Consider the following 22179-nt stretch of genomic DNA (forward strand, 5'->3'; position numbering starts at 1 on the left):
TAAGAGGTACAAACTTTTAGGTATAAACTAAGCTACAAGAATGTATTGTACAATACAGGGAATATAGCCAGTATTTTATAAAATGCACATTGAAACTATCAAAAAAATTTTAAATAGCTGCAGGTATCTCACATAATACTAAGTCTGTCCAGTAGCTATTAAGAATGACATAATAAGAGAAAGCCCTTACAGGCATTTTGAAATGAATATCTATCTTATCCCCCCAGCAGCATTTACATAAATTTTAAGAACACTGTGTATATCCACATGAGATATTATGTATTCAGTATGTAGACAGTAATTCATGCAGATCTTTTGCAAAATACTTATTCTAGCCCTTTGATTCACTGTTGCACACCATAATGTACATACTCATTTTATACTCATTAGCATGCGTGAGGATATTGTTTTGTCATTTTTGTCTATTGTTATTTAACCTTTGCAGGTGCATGTATAAGTCATATACTTCTTAAAGGCAAAGATTAGAAATTGAATATCCTCTCTTTATCCTACAGAGGTCAGTAGTTTATAGAGACTGAGGAAAGGGAAGAGTGGAGGTTTATTGTGTATCATTGATTGCTGCTAATTCTTACATTTTTGTTGTTGCTGTTAATACCTTGTTATAGGCTTCTTCTTGGGAAATGAAGAGGAAGAAGAGTCAAAACCTTATGCAGGAATGTAAAACTTTGACTGAAGTTAAAACTGTCAACAGTGATTTGAATATAATCCAGGTGAGATCAAACCCTACTGACTAAATAACATCCTGAAATTTATTCACAATACAATCAATGCCTATGGGCCCACTTCCCTGTTTTAATAGCTATCAACTCATGGCTGGTCTCATTTCATCTGTATCCCCCACCCCTGCCCCCATTACTCCCAGGCATCATATCATTTAACCCGTGATTATAATTGTTTTAAGAAGCTATCTGAAGGGATCTTGAAAAGCTCTAGGAGTAATGTGTGAATGGGAACAGAAAAAAAACCCTTAATATTGACAGTAAGGAACAATTAAGTCCAGGATGTGAAGAAAATAAACGCCAACATATTTTCAAAAGGAAAATGGTTGAAATTAATCAGAAGCCAGAAGAAAAGAGAAAACTATAACTAGTGTTATAAATAACACAACCTCTTTACCTCTTTCAAGCCAAATGTGATATAAGCTTTCCTGTGAATATCACTAGTCACCTCCTGCTTTGAAGAATCTTCAGATTCTTTTGGTGTTTTTTGTGCAACCATTGCTTCACCACTTCTCTAAGTTTTGAAAAAGCTTTTAGCAAGTGCCTTTTCACAAATTAGGTATGACATTTATATTAAAATTGTTGTGTCTTTTTATGTAATATTTCTCAAGTCTTTATGTTACTTGTGTGAATGTGTGTGGTATGATTTATTTGCGTCCCTGTGATCCTAGCAGGAAGTTTGTTTTCAAGCTCATAGTGTCAATTAATCTGGATAAATACACATTTTCCGGAGATACACATTAGTTTTTCTGTTTGGCTATAGTTGCAGTAATTCCGGTAGAAAGTAGTTGCTTCCAAATGTTCATCTGTCTGTACTTTCTTAAACTCAGAAATTAAAAAAAAAGATTATTCTTAACCCCTGGGATCCTCCCCAGTTATCTGCTAACTGTAGTGCTTGTGGGTGTTTGGATGCATGTGCACATGCTTTAATTCTGACCCCATACTTGTCAGATTCAAAGAAGTGGGTACATGGGGCTGTAAGAGGTTATCATTCAAGGAAGAGCAATTGGCTCCCCCCCAACACACACACACCCCAACCTGCCGCAATTAGGTGGTTTTTATTATTTTGGTGGATTTACTGGAGCTTAGGGTCTTCTTTTCAGGTGTAATTGACTTCAAAATATATATGTTCAGCTCACCAAAGAAAGTCCATCTTGCAGTAGTGACTTCATATCACCCAGACTCACAAGACTGTTGTGTAATATTGAAACAGCAGTTTAGTCATTTAAAAGAGAAATCCAGCCTCTGTCTAATTGAAAGACACTTTCTGACTTTTGCTGTATGTTCTCTTATTTTGTGCCAGTCTGCATGGGCTGGCTGGTTACAGTCTGACAGAGCTGGTGAGCCATGTGCCTGAATATTTAAAGGGCTTCCAGGTAAGACAGCCAACTATGTCTGCCTGCCCAAACTGGATGGCAGGGGTGATGTTATCAGTTGCAGCTCTAAGGCTATAAGGACATTGGCCCAGCACCCTCCCCCTCTGCCTCCCTGTGCCCTTCTGAGTATATTTTTTCACATTATGTGGAGAGCAACTTTATTCTGATCAGCACATTCTTTCTTCTGTGTATTGTTAATAACTGTGAGTCTGCCCTTGAGAAGGCTCTTTTTTTCATATTAGGGCATTTCATTTCTCTCTCTTTCAAGTTTTGGACACATATGACTCCAGATCTTGTACTGATAGTTGTGAAATTTCAAGTGAAATTTTTAGGGTATTGATTACTTTTCAGATTTAAGTTGAATCTGACCATTGCAGATTATTTCAGCCATATTTTGTCATGTATTCTTTAAACTTACCATATCTGCTCTGGCTCAGGGTTGTATAATGGTTTGATTTGTTTTCCTAATTTCTTCCTCCTCCTACTCCCTTAATCCTTGATTGAATGCTTTTTATAATCCCTTTTCTCCAAGGCCTACAGTCTCTGGAGACTTTTTTTTTTTTTTTTTTTTTTTTTTTTTCTGATTCCAGGAAATTCTTTTTTTTTTTTTTTTTTTTTTTTATTTTCCCACTGTACAGCAAGGGGGTCAGGTTATCCTTACATGTATACATTACAATTACATTTTTCCCCCACCCTTTCTTCTGTTGCAACATGAGTATCTAGACATAGTTCTCAATGCTATTCAGCAGGATCTCCTTGTAAATCTATTCTAAGTTGTGTCTGATAAGCCCAAGCTCCCGATCCCTCCCACTCCCTCCCCCTCCCATCAGGCAACCACAAGTCTCTTCTCCAAGTCCATGATTTTCTTTTCTGAGGAGATGTTCATTTGTGCTGTAACTTAGATTCCAGTTATAAGTGATATCATGTGGTATTTGTCTTTGTCTTTCTGGCTCATTTCACTCAGGATGAGATTCTCTAGTTCCATCCATGTTGCTGCAAATGGCATTATGTCATTCTTTTTTATGGCTGAGTAGTAGTCCATTGTGTATGTATACCACATCTTCCGAATCCAATCATCTGTCGATGGACATTTGGGTTGTTTCCATGTCCTGGCTATTGTGAATAGTGCTGCAATGAACATGCGGGTGCATGTGTCTCTTTTAAGTAGAGTTTTGTCCGGATAGATGCCCAAGAGTGGGATTGCAGGGTCATATGGAAGTTCTATGTATAGATTTCTAAGGTATCTCCAAACTGTTCTCCATAGTGGCTGTACCAGTTGACATTCCCACCAACAGTTCAGGAGGGTTCCCTTTTCTCCACAGCCCCTCCAGCACTTGTTATTTGTGGATTTATTAATGATGGCCATTCTGACTGGTGTGAGGTGGTATCTCATGGTAGTTTTGATTTGCATTTCTCTTATAATCAGCGATGTTGAGCATTTTTTCATGTGTTTGTTGGCCATCTGTATATCTTCTTTGGAGAAATGTCTATTCAGGTCTTTTGCCCATTTTTCCATTGATTGATTGGCTTTTTTGCTGTTGGGTTGTATAAGTTGTTTATATATTCTAGAGATTAAGCCCTTGTCAGTTGCATCATTTGAAACTATTTTCTCCCATTCTGTCAGTTGTCTTTTTGTTTTCTTTTGGGTTTCCTTTGCTGTGCAAAAGCTTTTCAGTTTGATGAGGTCCCATGGGTTTATTTTTGCTCTTATTTCTATTGCTTTGGGAAACTGACCTGAGAACATATTCATGATGTTGATGTCAGAGAGTGTTTTGCCTATGTTTTCTTCTAGGAGTTTGATGGTGTCCTGTCGTACATTTAAGTCTTTCAGCCATTTGGAGTTTATTTTTGTGCATGGTGTGAGGGTGTGTTCTAGTTTCATTGCTTTGCATGTTGCTGTCCAGGTTTCCCAGCAATGCTTGCTGAATAGACTTTCTCTTTCCCACTTTATGTTCTTGCCTCCCTTGTCAAAGATTAATTGACCATAGGTGTCCGGGTTTATTTCCGGGTTCTCTATTCTGTTCCATTGGTCTGTCTGTCTGTTTTGGTACCAGTACCACACTGTTTTGATGACTGTGGCTTTGTAGTATTTCTTGAAGTCTGGGAGAGTGATGCCTCCTGCTTGGTTTTTGTTTCCCAGGATTGTTTTGGCGACTCTGGGTCTTTTGTGGTTCCATATAAATGTTTGGATTGTTTGTTCTAGTTCTGTGAATAATGTCATGGGTAATTTGATAGGGATTGCATTGCATCTGTAGATTGCTTTGGGTAGTATGGCCATTTTTACAATATTGATTTTTCCAATCCATGAACATGGACTATCTTTCCATTTCTTTACATCTTCTTTGATTTCTTTGATTAAAGTTTTATAGTTCTCGGCATATAGGTCCTTTACCTCTTTGGTGAGGTGTATTCCGAGGTATTTGATTTTGTGAGGTGCAATTTTAAAAGGTATCGTATTTTTGTATTCCTTTTCTAATGTTTCATTGCTGTATACAGAAATGCAACTGACTTCTGAATGTTAATCTTATATCCTGCTACTTTGCTGAATTTATTAATCAGTTCAAGTAGTTTTTGGGTTGAGTCCTTAGGGTTTTCTATGTATAGTATCATGTCATCTGCATACAATGAGACTTTTTTAAAATATTCTTTTGTATTTTTCTTTCCCAGTTGGATAATCCTTATTTTCAAGTCATTTTTAATGTCTGTATCCTATGTGTGTCATATCTCACATGCTCCCTAATCCTTCATGTGGTACTGGGGTTCGTTTTCCTTGTCTCCATTTGCTTCTGATCACATAGTTTGTTGGTGTCACTTCTGTGGCATTTTTTTCCTTTTTGGTATTAATTTATGCTTGGCCTTTCAGGCAGCATGGACCATTCATTTTTAAAATTCATGCAATGAGTGTGTTGTTGGTAAGACCTCACTTGAATGTTGTTTGGAGTTGTGAAAATTGCCAGCTGGGATTCAGTTAAAACTCCAGGAATTTTTTAGAGATTAAAAAACTATCATGAAAATAATGAGGTGGTTTTTTTTGTTTTTTTTTGTTTTTTTTTTTTCTTTTTAGGGCCATATCCCTGGCACATGGAGATTCCCAGGCTAGGGGTCCAATTGGAGCTACAGCTGCCAGCCTACATCACAGCCACAGCCACAGCCACATCAGATCTGAGCTGTGTCTGCAGTCTACACCATAGCTCATGGCAATGCCAGATCCTTAACCTGTTGAGCAAGGCCAGGGATTGAACCCCCAACCTCATGGTTCCTAGTCAGATTTGTTTCTACTGCACCATGACTGGAACTCCTGTGTTTGTTTGTTTTTGTTTTTCTGGGTTTTTATTAAGGGTGTCTTAATCCTCTTCAAAATGCTCTAGATGGCCACCAGATTGGACTTTTGGAAACATTATATGTGCAGTCATCAGTCTGTGCTGCAGCAGACTTCTTTCATTATTTTACACAATCTTGTTAGCACAGCTGCAGTTTCCTCCAACATTTCAGAGCAACTAGTATGATGCTGAATTGTTATCTCAAATCCTGCAAAACTGTGGTTTTCTGAAATTCTACCGTGTGTGCACACATGTGTTTTAGTGGAGTTAGTCTTTCCTTTTCCTATGTGGCCATATGAAATTCAGCCACTGTACTTCATGTGCCTCATCTCATCTAATCCATATATTTATATATTTATTTATTTATGCTCTTTAGGGCTGCACCCACAGCATGTGGAGGTTCCCAGGCTAGGGGTCTAATCGGAGCTATAGCTGCCGGCCTACACCACAGCCATGGCAGTGTCAGATCTGAGCCATGTCTGCGACCTACAGCACAGCTCATGGCAACGCCAGATCCTTAACCTACTGAGTGAGGCCAGGGATTGAACCCTCAACCTCTTGGTTCCTAGTCGGACTTGTTTCTGCTGTGCCACGGGGAACTCCTCATCTAATCCTTTTAATAACCTGAAGGGTAAATTCTCTTTTCATCCCTGTTTTACAGGTGAGGGCAGTTAACTAGCTCAGAATCACACAGTCAGGAAGTGGTCACCTTAAGCCCTAGCTGTTCAACTTCAGTTCCCACTTTCTTTTTTCTTTTTTGGCCACAACTGCAGCATATGGAAGTTCTGGGCCAGGGATTGAATCCCAGCCCCAGCTATGACCTACACCACAGCTGCAGCAATTCTGAATACTGTAACCAGGCCAGGGATCAAGCCCACACCTCTGGAGTTCCTGTTGTGGTTCAGTGGTTAACGAACCCAGCTATTATCCATGAGAATGCGATTCTTGTTCAGTGAGTTAAGGATCCGGCATTGCCATGAGCTGTGGTGTAGGAAGCAGACGCGGCTCAGATCTGGCATGGCTGTGGCAGTGGCGTAGGCTGGCAGCTGTAGCTCCAATTTGACCCCTCACCTGAGAACTTCCATATCCCACAGATGTGGCCCTAAAAAGACAAAAGATGAAAAAAAAAAAAAAAGGAGCCCACACCTCTGCAGAGACCCAGCTGCTGCAGTTGGGTTCTTAACCCATTGCACCACAGCAGGAACTCCAGCTCCCACTTTCTTAGCCACCCTCATTATGATTTCTCCCTGTATTATCCATCTCCACATGCTGTCGCCCACTCCAATTCAGGCAGTGCATTCCACACCAGTTGGCTGGAGTGCACCTATATACACTTTACTCAGGGGTGAGGACTTGAAGATACAGGTAGATACTGCATTGAATAACATTTAGCATTTTGGCTGAGATAGGTTTCCAAAGTTTCACAGATGGGCATTCTCCAGCCAGTAGTCTTGAATTCATTTTAAAAAATTAAGCCATCATCCACTCCTTGCCCAGATTAAGGTGATTTCCCTTTAGTCTATTTCTTGCCTTACCTACCCTAAATCTGATCTATATAGTAACTTGCTTTTGTGCTCAAGATCTGACTTGTTTCTTTCCATTCAGGCCTGAGTCACATAGTAATCATCAGGATCGTCATCTCAGAGATGATTCCGGGAAAGGAGAGTCTTCTTCTTGCCCAAGATTATAAATCTAGAAACATGGTTGTGGTCATAACTGTTCCGCCAACCCCTCCCATGAGCTGGTGTCTCCTGGTTGCTTGGCCTTGAGAAAATCCTATTATTTCCTATCTTCCATGCTCAAAACATATGCCCTGCCCTCTCTTTTAATGAATACTATGTATTCTGAACTGTTTCTGTCTCAAGCATTTATAAACCTGTGTGTAAAATTCACGTTTCCCATTTAATCCCAGATAGGGAAGAAGTAGAAATTCTTTATAGCACCTTTTACAGATGTCAAGGGAATCAATGTCTGAGTGAAGGTTGCTTCCGTTCTGCTTTACTGGAGCAATGCCCCGTGGTACTGTTGTAATTAAGGGTTTGTCTAAGTTCAATTAAAAACTTCTTGTGCATTGCTATGGGATAAATTGGCAGTTCAACTTTACTCCAGGCAAAAATTTGGCATATGAGTTCCAAAGCACCCCAGTGCCCCTCAAAATAATGCAATCTGATTAGCTGTCACTGCACCATGCTTAGTAGAAGCAATAAAAAGTAAAATGAAGTAATGGGACTAGATTACCAAGCATCTTATCAAAGAGGTAAGCAGTCTCATGTTATGTCACAAGTTGAGATATAAGAAGTGACTGTACAGAATAGGCAGCCTAGGGAATCTGTTCTGAAAGGTGACTGGGAAAATTAGGTTGCCAAACCACAGCAGATGGTCAGGCAAGCCAATGATCAATCTGAATAAAGCTTCAAAGTATGGGGACACCATGGGAGGAAACCTGCCAGTGCCAACAGTAAGTTAGAGAAGGAATCGTTTTCTGAGACTCAAGCCAGAGTGATAAAAGTACTAGCTTTTTTATTATACGTGTGCATGTTTTTATTCATCTTGGTGGAGCAAGTATCCCAAGTTGACATGATGCAAATTTTCTGACTCTCATATGAACCAACACTTACCGTTTTCCTAAACCCTAGCATTTGACACTTTTCTGTATTTCATAATAATCTTCATTCAGTTACTGTTCTGAATATCAGTGGTAAACCAAGATTGCTAAAGCGGTGAAAGAGCATGTGGTTATTTTATTTTATTTTTTTCTCTTTTTTTTGTCTTTTTAGGGCTGCACCCATGGCACATGGAGGTTCCCAGGCTAGGGGTCTAATCGGAGCTGTAGCCGCTGGCCTACGCCACAGCTACAGCAATGCGGGATCCAAGCCACATCTGCAGCCTACACCACAGCTCACGGCAATGCCAGATCCTTAACCCACTGAACGAGGCCAAGGATTGAACCTGAGTCCTCATGGATGCTAGTCTGGTTCGTTAACTGCTGAGCCACAATAGGAACTCTGGGTGTGGTTACTTTAGATCAGGTTAGACCTGCCTGTTTAATAACCAAGAACCATACTATCTTTTTGGTTGGATTGGCTTTAAACCTTTTATCCTCTGTGGTCATTTAGGTCTTTTTTCTTTGCACCTGGCCTCAGGAGCAGACTGGCAGATGGATTCACTTTATTTTCCCAACCTGCAGACATTTAAAAAACTTGATGGCCAGACCACCACTGACAGATGTATTTTAAGAGTTTGGCAGTGGAGTTCTCTAGGGTTTACCCTGAAAAATGTAATCTCCAATGTCCAGTCCAGAGTGTGGCAATTTCTGGGGTTGAAGGAAGGTTGATGAATAAAGGAATGAGTGGATGGAACTGTTTTCTTGACTCAGCATGAGCTAAGTCCTTTACCAGTTACATCTGGTTAGCTCTTTAGTACATCTTTTAGAGAGGCTAGTGCCAGCTCAGGAAAGGTATCAATCCACTCTCAATCCCTAGGGTCATTGACAGGGCCTCCGTGGTATATCACAAAAGCTGAGGCATGTCTGGAAGAGCTGGTGAGTTTCCAGTATCTAGGTTTATGCTCTGTGGTAGCCAAAAACCCCTCAAGACCCAAAAGCAAACATACAAAAAACAACTATATGCAATGAAAGTAAAAAATGACTCAGTAACCCAAAAGCAGGTGAAAAAGAAGAAAAGCAAATAACCTGTATAGCCAGCTTCTAAATCAGCTGCATTTACCCTAAATAGACAAATTTTTCTGACTCTTAACAGAATTTTTTTAAAATTTTTTTTGGTCTTTAGGGCTGTACCTACGGCATATGAAGGTTCCCAGGCTAGGGGTCTAATCAGAGCTGCAGCTGCCATCCTACTCCACAGCCATAGCAATGTGGGATCTGAGCCACGTCTGTGATCTATCACAGCTCACGGCAACACTGGATCCTTAATCCACCGAGTGAGGCCAGGGATCGAACCTGCAAACTCGTGGTTTCTAGTCGGATTTGTTTTTGTTGCGCCACGATGGGAACTCCCAGAATTTTTTTTTTTTAATGGGAAAGTGCATTGGAATTGCAATACCATGATTTCGGGTAATTGAAGTTGCCTTAATTTCAAAAGCAGGCCATTTCATAGTCCATTTTCTTGGCTGATGATATTACCTTTGCCTCTATATGAACCTGTATAATCCTGTGATTGTTGCTAACAGTATGAGACAGAACCAGACCCTTTATGAAATATAAACCAGAGCTGCTCCAAGGGCTTTGGAGGAAAAGCTGTCTATACTCACCCTTCAGAGCATCATCTATCAGCTCACCACCAACATACTAATGGACAGACACAAAGACAATATCTTATATACCCCTTGATTAAAGGAAAATCTCATGGGAAATTTCAAATGAATCGAAATATTCATGTGCTAATGTGTTAACCCTCAGAAATCATGCACTAATTCAAGGCACATTTTTTTTTTTTCCATTTCTTGGGCCGCTCCCACGGCATATGGAGGTTCCCAGGCTAGGGGTTGAATCGGAGCTGCAGCCACCGGCCTACACCAGAGCCACAGCAACATGGGATCCGAGCCGCGTCTGTGACTTATACCACAGGTCACGGCAATGCCAGATCCTTAACCCACTGAGCAAGGCCAGGGATCGAACCTACAACCTCATGGTTCCTGGTTGGATTTGTTAACCACTGAGCCATGAAGGGAACTCCCAAGACACATTTATTGAACAATATTATGTTAGAGATTTTGCAACACCAAAACAAAACAAAACAAAACACAACAACAAAACCATGATCTTTATCCTAAAGCGGAAGAACAATTGGAAGACAATTTTACAAAACTGTAAATTAGCATTATTTTACAGAAAGGAGACAGGCTCTGAACTCTGACAGATTGACCTCAGTTCAGATTCAGACCAATATGGCACGTGTCAGTTGTAGCAACTTATGCTCTTCTGTTTTTTTATCTATAAAAGAAGAATCATATTACCTACTCTCAAGGTTATTATGAGAATTAACGGGATGATTTGTGACAGAATGAAAATAATTCTTTGTGTTATGAAAAACATTTTTTAAAAACCACCTTCTATAAATCTAAACAGGGAAGATTCAGCCTTTAAGTGGGCCATGAAATGGGAGTAAAGAATGAAATTTGAGAGTGACATTGCTTTGTAGAAGAAAAGGGAACTCTAGAGAGTGACCCAGTGCTTGTGGAAAAGGGTGAGTCTGGGGGGTAGGGGTGAGGGAAGGAGATAATCCCACAAACAGAAAGACTGGTGCTGCAGAAAAGAGTCTGGAGGGGAAAGTATGTAGAGAGAGATGAGACAGCTAGCAGTTGGAAAAGTCAAGAAGAGCTGTTTTGGAAGTTTCCGGGTGGCTCAGTGGGGTAAGTATCCACCATGAACTTCCACATGCCATGGGTGTTGCTAAAAAAAAAAAAGCTGTTTCATGGTAATTTTAAGCTGATTTTTTTACCGTATGTAACATGTTCCTCCATTTCTCAACACAATTTTCAGTAAACTGTATTTACTAATGCTTCTGTACAATTGGATTTGTGTTGGGGAGATGGACCCAAGTTTAGAATTCTGTTTCGAAATGGCATGGCAAGAATCAAGCTTGCCTCAGGATTCCAGTCTTATCTGGGTCTCATAGATACAATGCTTGGCTATTAAAAATACTTAAGGGAGTTCCTCCCATCATGGCTCAGTGGAAACGAGTCTGACTAGCATCCATGAGGACGCAGGTTCGCTCCCTGGCCTTGCTCAGTGGGTTAAGGATTTGGTGTTGCTGTGAGCTGTGGTATGGGTCACAGACGCAGCTCAGATCCTGCATTGCTGTGGCTGTGGTGTACGCTGGCAGCTACAGTCTGATTCAACCCCTAGCCTGGGAACCTCCATATGCCTCAGATGTGGCCCTAAAAAAATATAAAAATAAAAAAAATAAAAATACTTAAAACTATTTGTAATTTACTGTTACTATGTTTTCAGAGAAAAGGAGAAATCAGTATGTGCTGGGGTAAATAAGAAGACATTTTAGAAAAAGTAGGACTTATCTTAAAAAGTGGGACAGACTTACAGGAAAAGGAGGAGAGAATGTACTCCAGGTAGAGAGAACTGTGTGGACAAAGGTGTGGAAGCAGAAGTCTATCTGGTGCCTTCAGAGAATTCTGAAGAGAACTTTTTAGTTTTTACAGAGGATATTTATTGAGAAATACTGAAAATACACCAAGATATCTTAGAATCACATGGAGAAGAGCTTTGAAAGCCAGAAAAGGGTTTGTACTTGAAGGAGTAAATAGTCAGGACCTGTAAGCAAGTTATTTTGTCTTTTTTGGGGGGGTGGTCAGGGGACACACACCTGTAGCATATGGAAGTTCCCAGGCTAGGGGTAGAATTGGAGCTGCAACTGCCGGCCTTTGCCACAGCTACAGCAGTGCAGGATCTGAGCCACATCTGCAACCTATACCACAGCTCTTGGCAATACCAGATCCTTAACCCACTGAGCAAGGCCAGGGATCGAATCCTCATCCTCATGGACACTAGTCAGGTTCGTTACTGCTGAGCCACGATGGGAACTCCTGTAAGCAAGTTTTGAGAAGGAACACTTAGTCATGGAAATTTGTCTAAAGAATGAATTCTTTTGTGTTATGAAAATGTTGTGATAGTGGAGCAGTACTGGAAAAAGGAGAAGTGAAAGACCAAAAAACCAAGTCAGATGCTGCTTCCTAGAGTTATAGTGTAAGAAGACAAGGAAAAGTGAAACATTTTGAAGGAAAAATTGCATAACCTGGGAAGGAGTATGGAAGACTAAACAGTGACAGCAGTTTTTGAGATGGCAGCCTGGAACAAAACGGTATTATAAATAGGAAGAGGCGTTAACCAGGGGAGTCTGAGTGGGTAAAGATGAGACGGGGGGTTTTAAGTTTTAGCAATATATTCAAAGGTAAATGTCCTGAAGTCAGATGGAAATAACTGGGGCAGAGATGAGAAGGTAGGGCTGATGATTTTCTGACACCATTATTTGCATAAAGGTGATCATTTAACACCACAAGGTTTTCCTTGAGGGATTGACAGTAGACAGAAAAATAATAATTACCAAGGAAGAGTTGAGACTCAGAAGGTTACCAAAATCAAGAGAGGAAAGAATTCCAAGGGACTTCTTCATGCTTTACATCTCAATAAATGGTACCATCTCTCATAGCTACTCAGGTCAAAACGTGAATTTTTCTCCTTCTTTCACACTGCACTTAACTCATCATGCTGCATTAACCTTCAGACATATACTCTATTCTAACACTTCCACAGCTACCCACCTGACCAGTTCACCAACATCTCTCACCAGGTCTGCAATAATAGCCTTTAAATGATTCCACTACTTCTTTTGGCCTCCACAGTGTAAAAATCTAAGTTCTCCACACAAAATATGTCAGGTTATGCTGTTCTCTACCTAGGAGAAAATTTAGTGCCATCCAAGGGCCTTCATGACCTGGCCTTACTCCTTTCTGTCCTCACTCCTTGCTGGTTGTTCCTTTTCTCACTCCACTCTAGTCACCCTGACCTTCCTTGGCCTCCAAAACCCCAAGCTTATTTTTGTCTCACAGCCTTTTTTCCTCTGCTGTTCACAATGCCCGGACTCCATTATTCCCCACTCCTAGCAACACACATGGATTTTCCTGACTTGTTTTTTAATTTTCTTTTATTCTGTGAGTATATGAATCACCAGTTACTGTCCTAGACATTGAGGGTACAGGAGAAAGAAAAATAGGCACTATCCCCTATCTTCATGGAGCTTCCATTCTGGTGGGGGAATCGGACAGTAGACAAGGTAAGTAAAATATGTTGCATGGTAGATAATGGTAAATGCTAAGGAGAGAAATAGAGCAGAGGATGGGGACAGGAGGTGTCGGTGTTGTGAGAGTGAATAGTTTTTATATAGAGGGGGCAAGCAAGGCCCAGCTGAGGAAAGTCTAGAAAAAAGTTGGGGGAACAAACAAATCAACAGCCAGTCAAAGACCTGGAGAAAGGAGGGCGTGGAAGCAACAGTGAGCCCAGATAGGCAGCTGGACTCAGGTTGTGCAGTAACGCAGGTCATTCTCCTTCTCTTACCTGTGTTATTTTTCTTAACAGAACTTATATGATCACATATTCACCTTTTTATGTATTGAACATCTTTCTCCCTCACTAGAAAATAAGCTCCATAAAGGCAGGACCTTGTAGTCTTCACCATGACAGTGTCTGACTCATGCTGGGAACTTAGTTTTATTGAATACATTAATAAATGAAAGGGGGACCCCCAGAACATAATGTTCGCTATGGAAGAGTGAAAACAGGAAGGGCCTTGGAACTTGGCAGGAGAGCAAGCACTGATCTGGTAGTCTTTACTGGTCCTTGATAAAATGTTTGGGGTGGGTGTGGAGGGGCAAAGAAACAGAAGGAAAGAAACCAGATAAAATGACATCAGCCAGTTCTTAAGCTTCCCTAACTACAGTTGAATGAGAAAAGTGTTACCCAGCTGACTGGGGTATGTATGCTCTTTTTCCTCTCTAGCTTATTTATGATTTATTTATCCTCTTAAATAGATACTTCACAAAATTGAGTATGTGGTATTACGCGCATCCCTTGCATTCCTTGGAGAACCGACAAATCCCACTCTAGTCATTGTTAACATAATTTTAATTATGGTATCTAAAACCTCATGTTAAGACTTAACTCTAATCTCATTTACTGTGTGGGAAGTGTTAGCTGTTTCATGACTGAAGTAAAATCTTAGGAAAGAGATATCCCCAAACTGCAGAGTATGAAACTCGGTTAAGCTTAAGTGACTGGAGAACATTTTTAAAATGAAATGAAGTAATGTATGTGAAAGAGCTTTGCAAGTATCGAATGATACAAATAGTGTCATAGAAAAGACAACTGCGTATTTCCTTGTTTCAGTGTGAAAAAAATCCAGAGCTTCAAAGCTGCAAGTGCATTGTGAAAATGGCAGCACCCTATGAACGTGGATATTTACACAGTGTTATTTAAAAGGAAATACTGTAGGCTGTGAGTTGTTTGTCTAAAATATTTTTAAAAACTCCTATGCCAAAGAGTAAAGAAAATATAGGAAAAGAAAGGAAAAGGACATCTCTCCTGCAATAGAGATGGTAAAGCTTTGTGTAAGTAACATTTTGGGGATGAGGGCACATAGCCGCTCCTCATGGAAACAGCCCCCACAAGGCAGAGCTCAAAGCAGAGAACTTAACAATAAAATGCAAAAATGATGTCAGGAGGCTGTATTAACAATACCACCACCAAGAGTCCCTGCTGAGAGTGCTGGGATTTTTGTCAACCTTGGATACTTATCTCCTGTCTGATTTCCATCATAAGGAGAGTTTCCATCATAAGGAGAGTTCAGGATGAACACATCCTGAGCAGGATCATCATAGATTATAACAAAGTGGTTATTATTAAAGACGTTAAATAGTTCCTGTCATGAACTTACCTTGTGGTTGCTGCTAACTATTATGGGAAATAGTCCAAGCTGCTTATAAACTGGTCAAAAAATATTCAGTTCAAAGGAGGGACACTTAACAGATGTAGATTTTCCGTATATATCAGCACATCAGAAGAAAACTTTAAAGTTTATGTTATATCAGAAATAAGACACCCATTTTAAAGGCATTTTGCACAATGAACTTTAAAAAAAAATGCATTTTATTTACTTCCTGGGGCATGAATTTACTTAGAGTATAAGAACACAAATATTTTAAAATGGACCAAAGTAGCTTAGAATCTGTTTTATTTATTACCTGCAAAGCTTCCTTTCTCTGGATTTGAGTAAAATAGAAAACGACGATGAGGGATAGCCTCACAGTTCTTTTGTTGCTAGGTTACATGTGTGCCCATTTAACCTGCTTCCTGACAGAGCAGTTTCCAGAATGCCATGCAAAATAGATGCCTTTGTTTCCTGGGAGGGGAGAAAAGGGAGGTAGATAATCTCTCCATCCCACGTTTGTTTAGCAGTTTAGAGGGGGCAAGAAAGACAAAGGATACATGCACAGTAGGTAAATTCCAGAAAGGTGATGGCTCCAAGCTTTATACAGTGGAGTGGAGGAGCCTAGTGTGTCTCAGATTGTGTTCAGAGGTCTTCAGATCAAGAAGACGGAGCTTTGGCCTTACCCCTGCCTTATCCCTGCCTTCTCCATACCCACTCTTTTTTTTTTTTTTTTTTTTTTGTCTTTTTGCCTTTTCTAGGGCTGCTTCCCTCAACGTATGGAGATTCCCAGGCTAGGGTTCTAATTGGAGCTGTAGCCACCGGCCTTTGCCAGAGCCACAGCAACGTGGGATCCAAGCCACATCTACGACCTACACCACAGGTCACGGCAACTCCAGATCCTTAACCCACTGAGCAAGGCCAGGGATCGAACCTCCAACCTCATGGTTCCTAGTCATATTTGTTAACCACTGTGCTACAACAGGAACTCTTCCATACTCACTTTTTGCTATCTTTTCCCCACCTTCTCACAGACTTAAAAAATACATAAAGGGAGCTTCTAGGTCTGTTTTCTGAAGGGTGTATGCTAACCCTCTCTCTCTCATCTAATAAAGTGCATCCCCAAAATGTACATTTATTTTGTGTTAGCCTTGTAAAATGGGCTTACAGGATGCCCAAAGTGATAGGAGACCTGGCCTCTGGTTGCCCCCACCGCTTCCATCTCAGAAATCACACACACAGCTCCCCTCACACTCAGCTGCTGCCAACCCTCCTGGCTCTATATTCAGCACACAAAGGCTCTGCAGCCCCTTTTGGGCAAGTTTCCTGGCAGCCTGTCAAAAGACAAGGTGTCCCTTCCCTCAACTTCCCAGGTACGCCCCCAGCCCAGTCCCCATGTTCTTCCCCATCACGCTCTGGGCTTCAGGCCCCAGGCCCCGACCTCCCTGAAGTTCTCATTGCACTGATGTTGAGCTCATACCCTGGGTCTGCTCTATAGCAACCAGGGTGTGATCACCCTTCACAAAACAGCAGAGGGTCCCTGGTTGCTCCTGGTGATCAAATACTTGTCTCATTTGTTGGGGTCATTGTAAAATCCAGGAAAGATATGGATTTTTAAAAATATCTGTAAAAATATTGGTAGAAATGTAAAAACCCATTAAAGAAATGGTGGATGTAAAGAGGACAATTATATGGCAACCATCTTTGAGATGCATGCCAATATAATTATCAACAACATTTATGATTGTCTACCTTCAAAACATGTGCATAAACTACACACCCTGATAGTCTCTTTATGATATGGGCATTGATGTTCAAGATCATTTTTGCACTTTACAATATGTCCTGTGTTTTTGCACAGCTTTAAATAAAGAGCTTGTTTTTCAGGTTTTAGATAAAAGTGACACTGATGTTTCATTGAAACAAGAAAACAAGGAAGCTTCTCTTATGAAAAAAGGTAAAAAATACTCTGTTCACATATATTAGTTGTAATCTTTTGAGTTGTTTTCAATATGACTTATGTGACATCTCTTATGTGGCATATAGATCAGAAGTGTGGTGGCAGTGTGAATTTTAAAATATTAAACTTACTATTCCAGAAGTGGGAGGAGAGATGGGTAAAGAGTGAACTGCCAAACTCACACATTTTGAAGGGACGGGGGACGCTTCCTGCCTGAGACTAGTGACCCCAGCACTAACTCACTGCCTGAAATTCCCAGCAGTGCTCTTAGGTCACCCTCCTCACTGAATTCTGCTTAGAAATTTGCCAAGGATAGATATCAAGTCTGTAATTTTCAGGACCTATTTTAAAAATTATAATTCCTCTGTTTTCAGTGATTTAGTTCTTTTGCTATTTTGCACGATTCCTCTGAGATCATTAAGAGCAGTTCAACAAATACATCTAATGGTTCCTTCATGACCATGGGATGTAATTTGTCTCAGGTGAGAGATGAGCTTTTTTAAAAACATGCAGTTGCCATCTTATAATATTCAATCCAGAGACAGTTTCCTTGGATAGAGAAGCTGGAAACAAACTAGGGTCAGAAGATTTTGTTTTCTTAGTGTCCATTCATTATTATCACTAGAATTCTTGAACTATGTATTGTATGATTATTATACCATTGTCTCTCTTATTGTAAGATTATACCATTGGGCCTAAGCAGCAAGACCATTATCTTCATTGTCATCTTCTTGTTCTAAAATAAGTTTTAAAGCCTTTCTTAGTCTCCTAAATAGGTCTCAGCTCATTTTGACTGCATCATTCCCAGTCTTTTTTATATTGATCCATGCCATCATTTGGTGTTCACTCTTGGTTGTAAGCTTTCCCTTCCTTCACACTTTGTTGCTTAGGTAACGTAATCAGTCATTCATTCACATCTTTATATTTGAACCCATTAGCAAGGTCCCTTAGAAATCACACTTTTTCTTTTTCATCATAATTAGGATAATTTACCATTGCACAATCAAGATGTCTTTGTAAGCGGCTCTTAATTTTAAAGCCAATCTTTTACAGAAGTTTCAAATTATTAACATGTCCTCAAGTATGTGCCTATTGGATTTTTAAATTGTAATGGAAAAAATTGTTAAGACAGTTTTGATCCCAAAATTAATATTTAATCAAATACTCATCCTGGATTTGGAAAGAAAAAACTGTGAAATATTTTCAAATGACTGTAATTATGGATGCGTTGGCAATTGGGTAAGAAATTTCACTTTGCATGCAAATCATGAATAAAACCAGTGGTGCTTGCAGTGTGCTTGGAAAACCTCTCTGTTCTCTTTTATGTCTCCTTACGAGAGTCAGGCAGGTCCACAGCCATTTACTTACCATCTAAAACTTTCTTTGTTATTGTCCTGCTCCGCTTGGCCTTCTGTGGCCCTAAACTTATTGGTGAGGGTTTCCTTGGTGAACAAGATCACTGTCATCACAAAGAATTCTAGAGATAGCTGGAAGAAGGACACGTTCCTTTCTCCCTAGGCTCACCCCCAAGACACACTTGAAACCAACCCCAGGAGATCAAAGCATTTCTGATTTTTCTGTGGACAGTAGACACTAATCCCTCTGAGCCTACACTTCTGAGGTTTCTTGAGTGAGAAGACTAACAAGATGACCGTAGTTCTCTTCCTGCTTTAAAGCTCTGCCTCTCCTGGAGACACATTTCTGATTGAGACCTGTCAGGATATCTTTGAACCTGAACCCCAAATGGAATAGAGTGAATATTGGGGGAAAACAAGTGAGTTGTCTGAGCAGAGGCTGGTGAAAGAAAGCCAAACTTTTCCAATTAGTCACCCCCTACACAACAATAGCAGGTAATAAGCATCATCAAAAAGAAATTACAAAAATCAAGCTCTTGGATTTTTATATTTACTCCATAGTCTTTATTAAGAGGTTATTATAAGTTGCCTTAAGAACATATTGGTGCAGTTTTACGACAGGGTTTTGAATACAAGGCCAAATTATATGTAAGTAGTTAATGAATTGCTAATACTTCTTTCAGTTCGCTTTACTGTGTGATCACTAAAATGTGGTTGTCTTTATTTTGTCTGTGTTCTTTGAAGAAAAACAGGAGCTGTGCTGTGATATTCTGGAAATAAAGAGAAACTCTTCATCACCTAACTGGGAAAGGTGAGTGTACTGCAACTATACAAATTCCAAGGGAATGCAATTATACAGTTGAAAAGTAATTATCAATGTTTAAATACAAGAAGAAAGAAAATAATAGCAAAATGCAAAGGCAGTTAAGAGTGAAACCAAATTTTTTACAAAGGAAACAGGAAAGAATAGAATACACTAGATTTTCTACCCTCCTCCCATATCTTTTCATTTGCTTTTGTGGAGATTTGGGAATAATGAAATGGAACAGGCTTAACTTTCTAGTCACAGCAAGCAACTAATTCAAATTACTGTATTACAGGCAAAGAACTGAAAATGTCACATATATATAAGGTTTGACTATGAAATCATGAACATTTTTTTGGGTCTGGTTCATTATCTTTTTGTCATACATGTATATGTAACTGTAATAATCATTGCATGCTAGGATTTTCTTTTTTTTTTTTTTTTTTCCTTTTTCTTTTTTGGTCTTTTTAGGGCCACACCTGAGGCATATGGAAGTTCCCAGGCCAGGCCAGGGGTCAAATCGGAGTTGTAGCTGCTGGCCTATGCCACAGCCACAGCCACATAGGATCTGATCTGTGTCTGAGACCTACACCACAGCTCACAGCAACGCCAGACCCTTAACCCAGTGAGCAAGGCCAGGGATCAAGCCTGTGTCCTGCTGGATGCTAGTCTGATTTGTTTCTGCTGAGCCATGACAGGAACTCCTAGGGTTTTCTTGACTTTTGTCACTTTTAAATAAAATCAGCTGAATATTTTGGATATTCAATAGCATTAAAAAAAAAAATGTTTTCAAGGAAGCAAATTCTTATCCTCACTTTGCTCCAAATCTGTCTAAACTGCTTTCCAGGTAGTCAGACCCAGTGTCATTGAATCCAAGACCCATGCTTTTTTTGCAGAGGAGAAAATTTAATTAAATACCAGGGAAAAACCAAAAACAGGAAGTAGGAGTTGTTATTTTCCTGCACTTGCTGACTGAGTACTCATTCTTACCCTCAAACCCCATCACCTCATTCTTCTACCCAAAAGCCTTTCATAGCCCCACTGCTTTTAAGACAAGATACAAACTCCTTAGCGTGTCCCAAGCCCTCTTTGCTCCTGCCTCTCTACTTAGCCCTCACTTTGCTTTCCAGAGCTTTGAAATTACTTACAGTTCTGTTTTATCACATCTCTTTGTCCACATGGCTTCCTGGGCTTGCGTGCCCTCTTGTGCCCTTGTCTGTGACACTTTCATTCATGGCTGAGTTCAAGTGTTATCTCCTTTGGGGGCTTTGATTGATTCCCCTGGGCAAACTCAGGTGTTCACAGAGCTACTTGTTGCAGGGATCAAATTTAATCATGGTTTATTCAACTTCCATAGTTATTTGTTAAATATGACCCATGTTCCTTTGCACAATATGAGTAACTCCTCCCTGATGGTCAGGTGGGATTGTCTTCTGAGTATCTGTCTTCCCACTGCGTACACATAAGCTTCATGAAGGATGGTGTCTTTCCTTCTTCGTAACACTGAGCCTCTGACAGGCCATCCCTGAACACTTCATCTAAAATAGTTGGCCTTCTTCTGACAAGGCACATTAATTAGCAAATCATGTCATCGAGTTCTGTTTTTTTCAGAGTCCTTATTACTATTTTAAAGTACCTTATCAATCATCTATTTCTTTTAATATTTTACATTCTAGCATTCTTATTTTCTGTATTTTCACTGGAAGCTAACTCACTCCACAAGAGCAGGGGCTGTCTTGCTCACCTCTATGTCCTTGGTGTCCAGAACAGTACCTTTCTCAGAGTTGGCATTCTGTAATATTTGTCAGTTGAATAAATGATGTAATTTTCCCCAATGCTGTTGCTGGTTTGTTTTGTGGCCAGTGCTTCAACCTATTTATTGAAATTTGAGTTGAAATTTAAAATCCATCCAAAAACTAAAACATGTTTTGTGTGTGTGTGGGCACATGTGTGTGTGTATGTGTGTTTGAATATGAGTTCATACATCACTCTTAGATTTTTATGAACTTGTATTTTTTAAGCAATCTTTGAAATATAACTACAATATGAATGTTGGAACTATAATCCAGTTAAAGCAGTCTTAATGGAAGAATCTTATAAAATTCATTAGTAGTGATAGTAATGATAAAGATGATTATAATAACAATAATTAGGTACTCTCTACTGAGCACTTGCTAATAGTAGGCATTGAGCTAAGTTCTGTATATATCATGTTTAATAATTAGCACAGCTTTAGGAGGAAGGTACTGTTACTTGATAGAAGAAACAGAGTCTCAGAGAAGAATCTCTCTGCTCTGATACAGTGCATTTTATCCTCCACCCCCAATACCAGCATGAATTTCTAGCATTCCCAAAATGGTTAAAAAAAAATTTAAAAGACTTCTTTAATAAAATTTCAGCAGAAAAGAGGTTATAATGAATAGGCTTCAGACATTGTGTGAGTGTTCTTTAACAGACAATTAAGCATTAGTTATAATGTTCTTCATCTTAAATAAAGTATCAGCTGAAGTTAGACAGTATAATTAATACCAAAGAACTGTTGACAGTAGAAGCACATTCCATTTGATATAAACTATTATCCAGTTTTTAAAAAGGCTCATACACTACAAACATAGGAAATTCTAAAGCTGTGGTCTTAATTCATGGACATTAGCATGAAGGGATTACAAAAATCTCCTTTTTACTTGGCATACAAGACCCTGTGTGATCTGACCCCTACCTGTCTACCCAGCTATGTCTCTCACATTGACCATTTTTGTTCCCACGATACTGAAAGCTTGAGGTCTTAATAACATACTGTACACTATACTTCCTCTTTGCAAGTTATTCTCTATGTTGCAGTTATCCTTTTAAAATGTATGTCACATCATCTCACTTCCATGTAAGAAACCCTCCAATGGTAGCACCTGGTCTGCTTAAAATAAACTTCAGTCCCTGCCCCATGGCCAATGCCTCTCACCTCCTCTCTCTGTCTTCTTACTGTGCATTCCACTCCAACAGCCCTAACCTTCTCATCTTCTCTGAACAGCCCTACCTTGCTTCTACTCCAGGATTACACTTTGCCTAGAACACTCTTCTTCCACCAGATCTTGACTAAATATTTCTTTCAGCTGACTTTGCTTTATTTCTGTACCTTCCTTCCCCCAATCTGAAAATATAACTTGAATT

The 22179-nt window shown here is 39.8% G+C and overlaps 1 protein-coding gene across 1 annotated transcript in view; it reads left to right on the forward strand.

The window, feature by feature from the left end:
- MORC1 (MORC family CW-type zinc finger 1) overlaps positions 1-22179 on the forward strand; it is a 173867-nt gene that overhangs the window by 128853 nt on the left and 22835 nt on the right. Inside the window, 3 exon segments of the mRNA XM_021070415.1 lie at positions 627-731; positions 16779-16848; positions 18951-19017. Of these exon segments, the coding sequence (XP_020926074.1) occupies positions 627-731; positions 16779-16848; positions 18951-19017 (242 nt within the window).

The sequence above is a fragment of the Sus scrofa genome, chromosome 13, assembly GCF_000003025.6.
Source record: "Sus scrofa isolate TJ Tabasco breed Duroc chromosome 13, Sscrofa11.1, whole genome shotgun sequence".
NCBI classification, from domain to species: Eukaryota; Metazoa; Chordata; class Mammalia; order Artiodactyla; family Suidae; genus Sus; species Sus scrofa.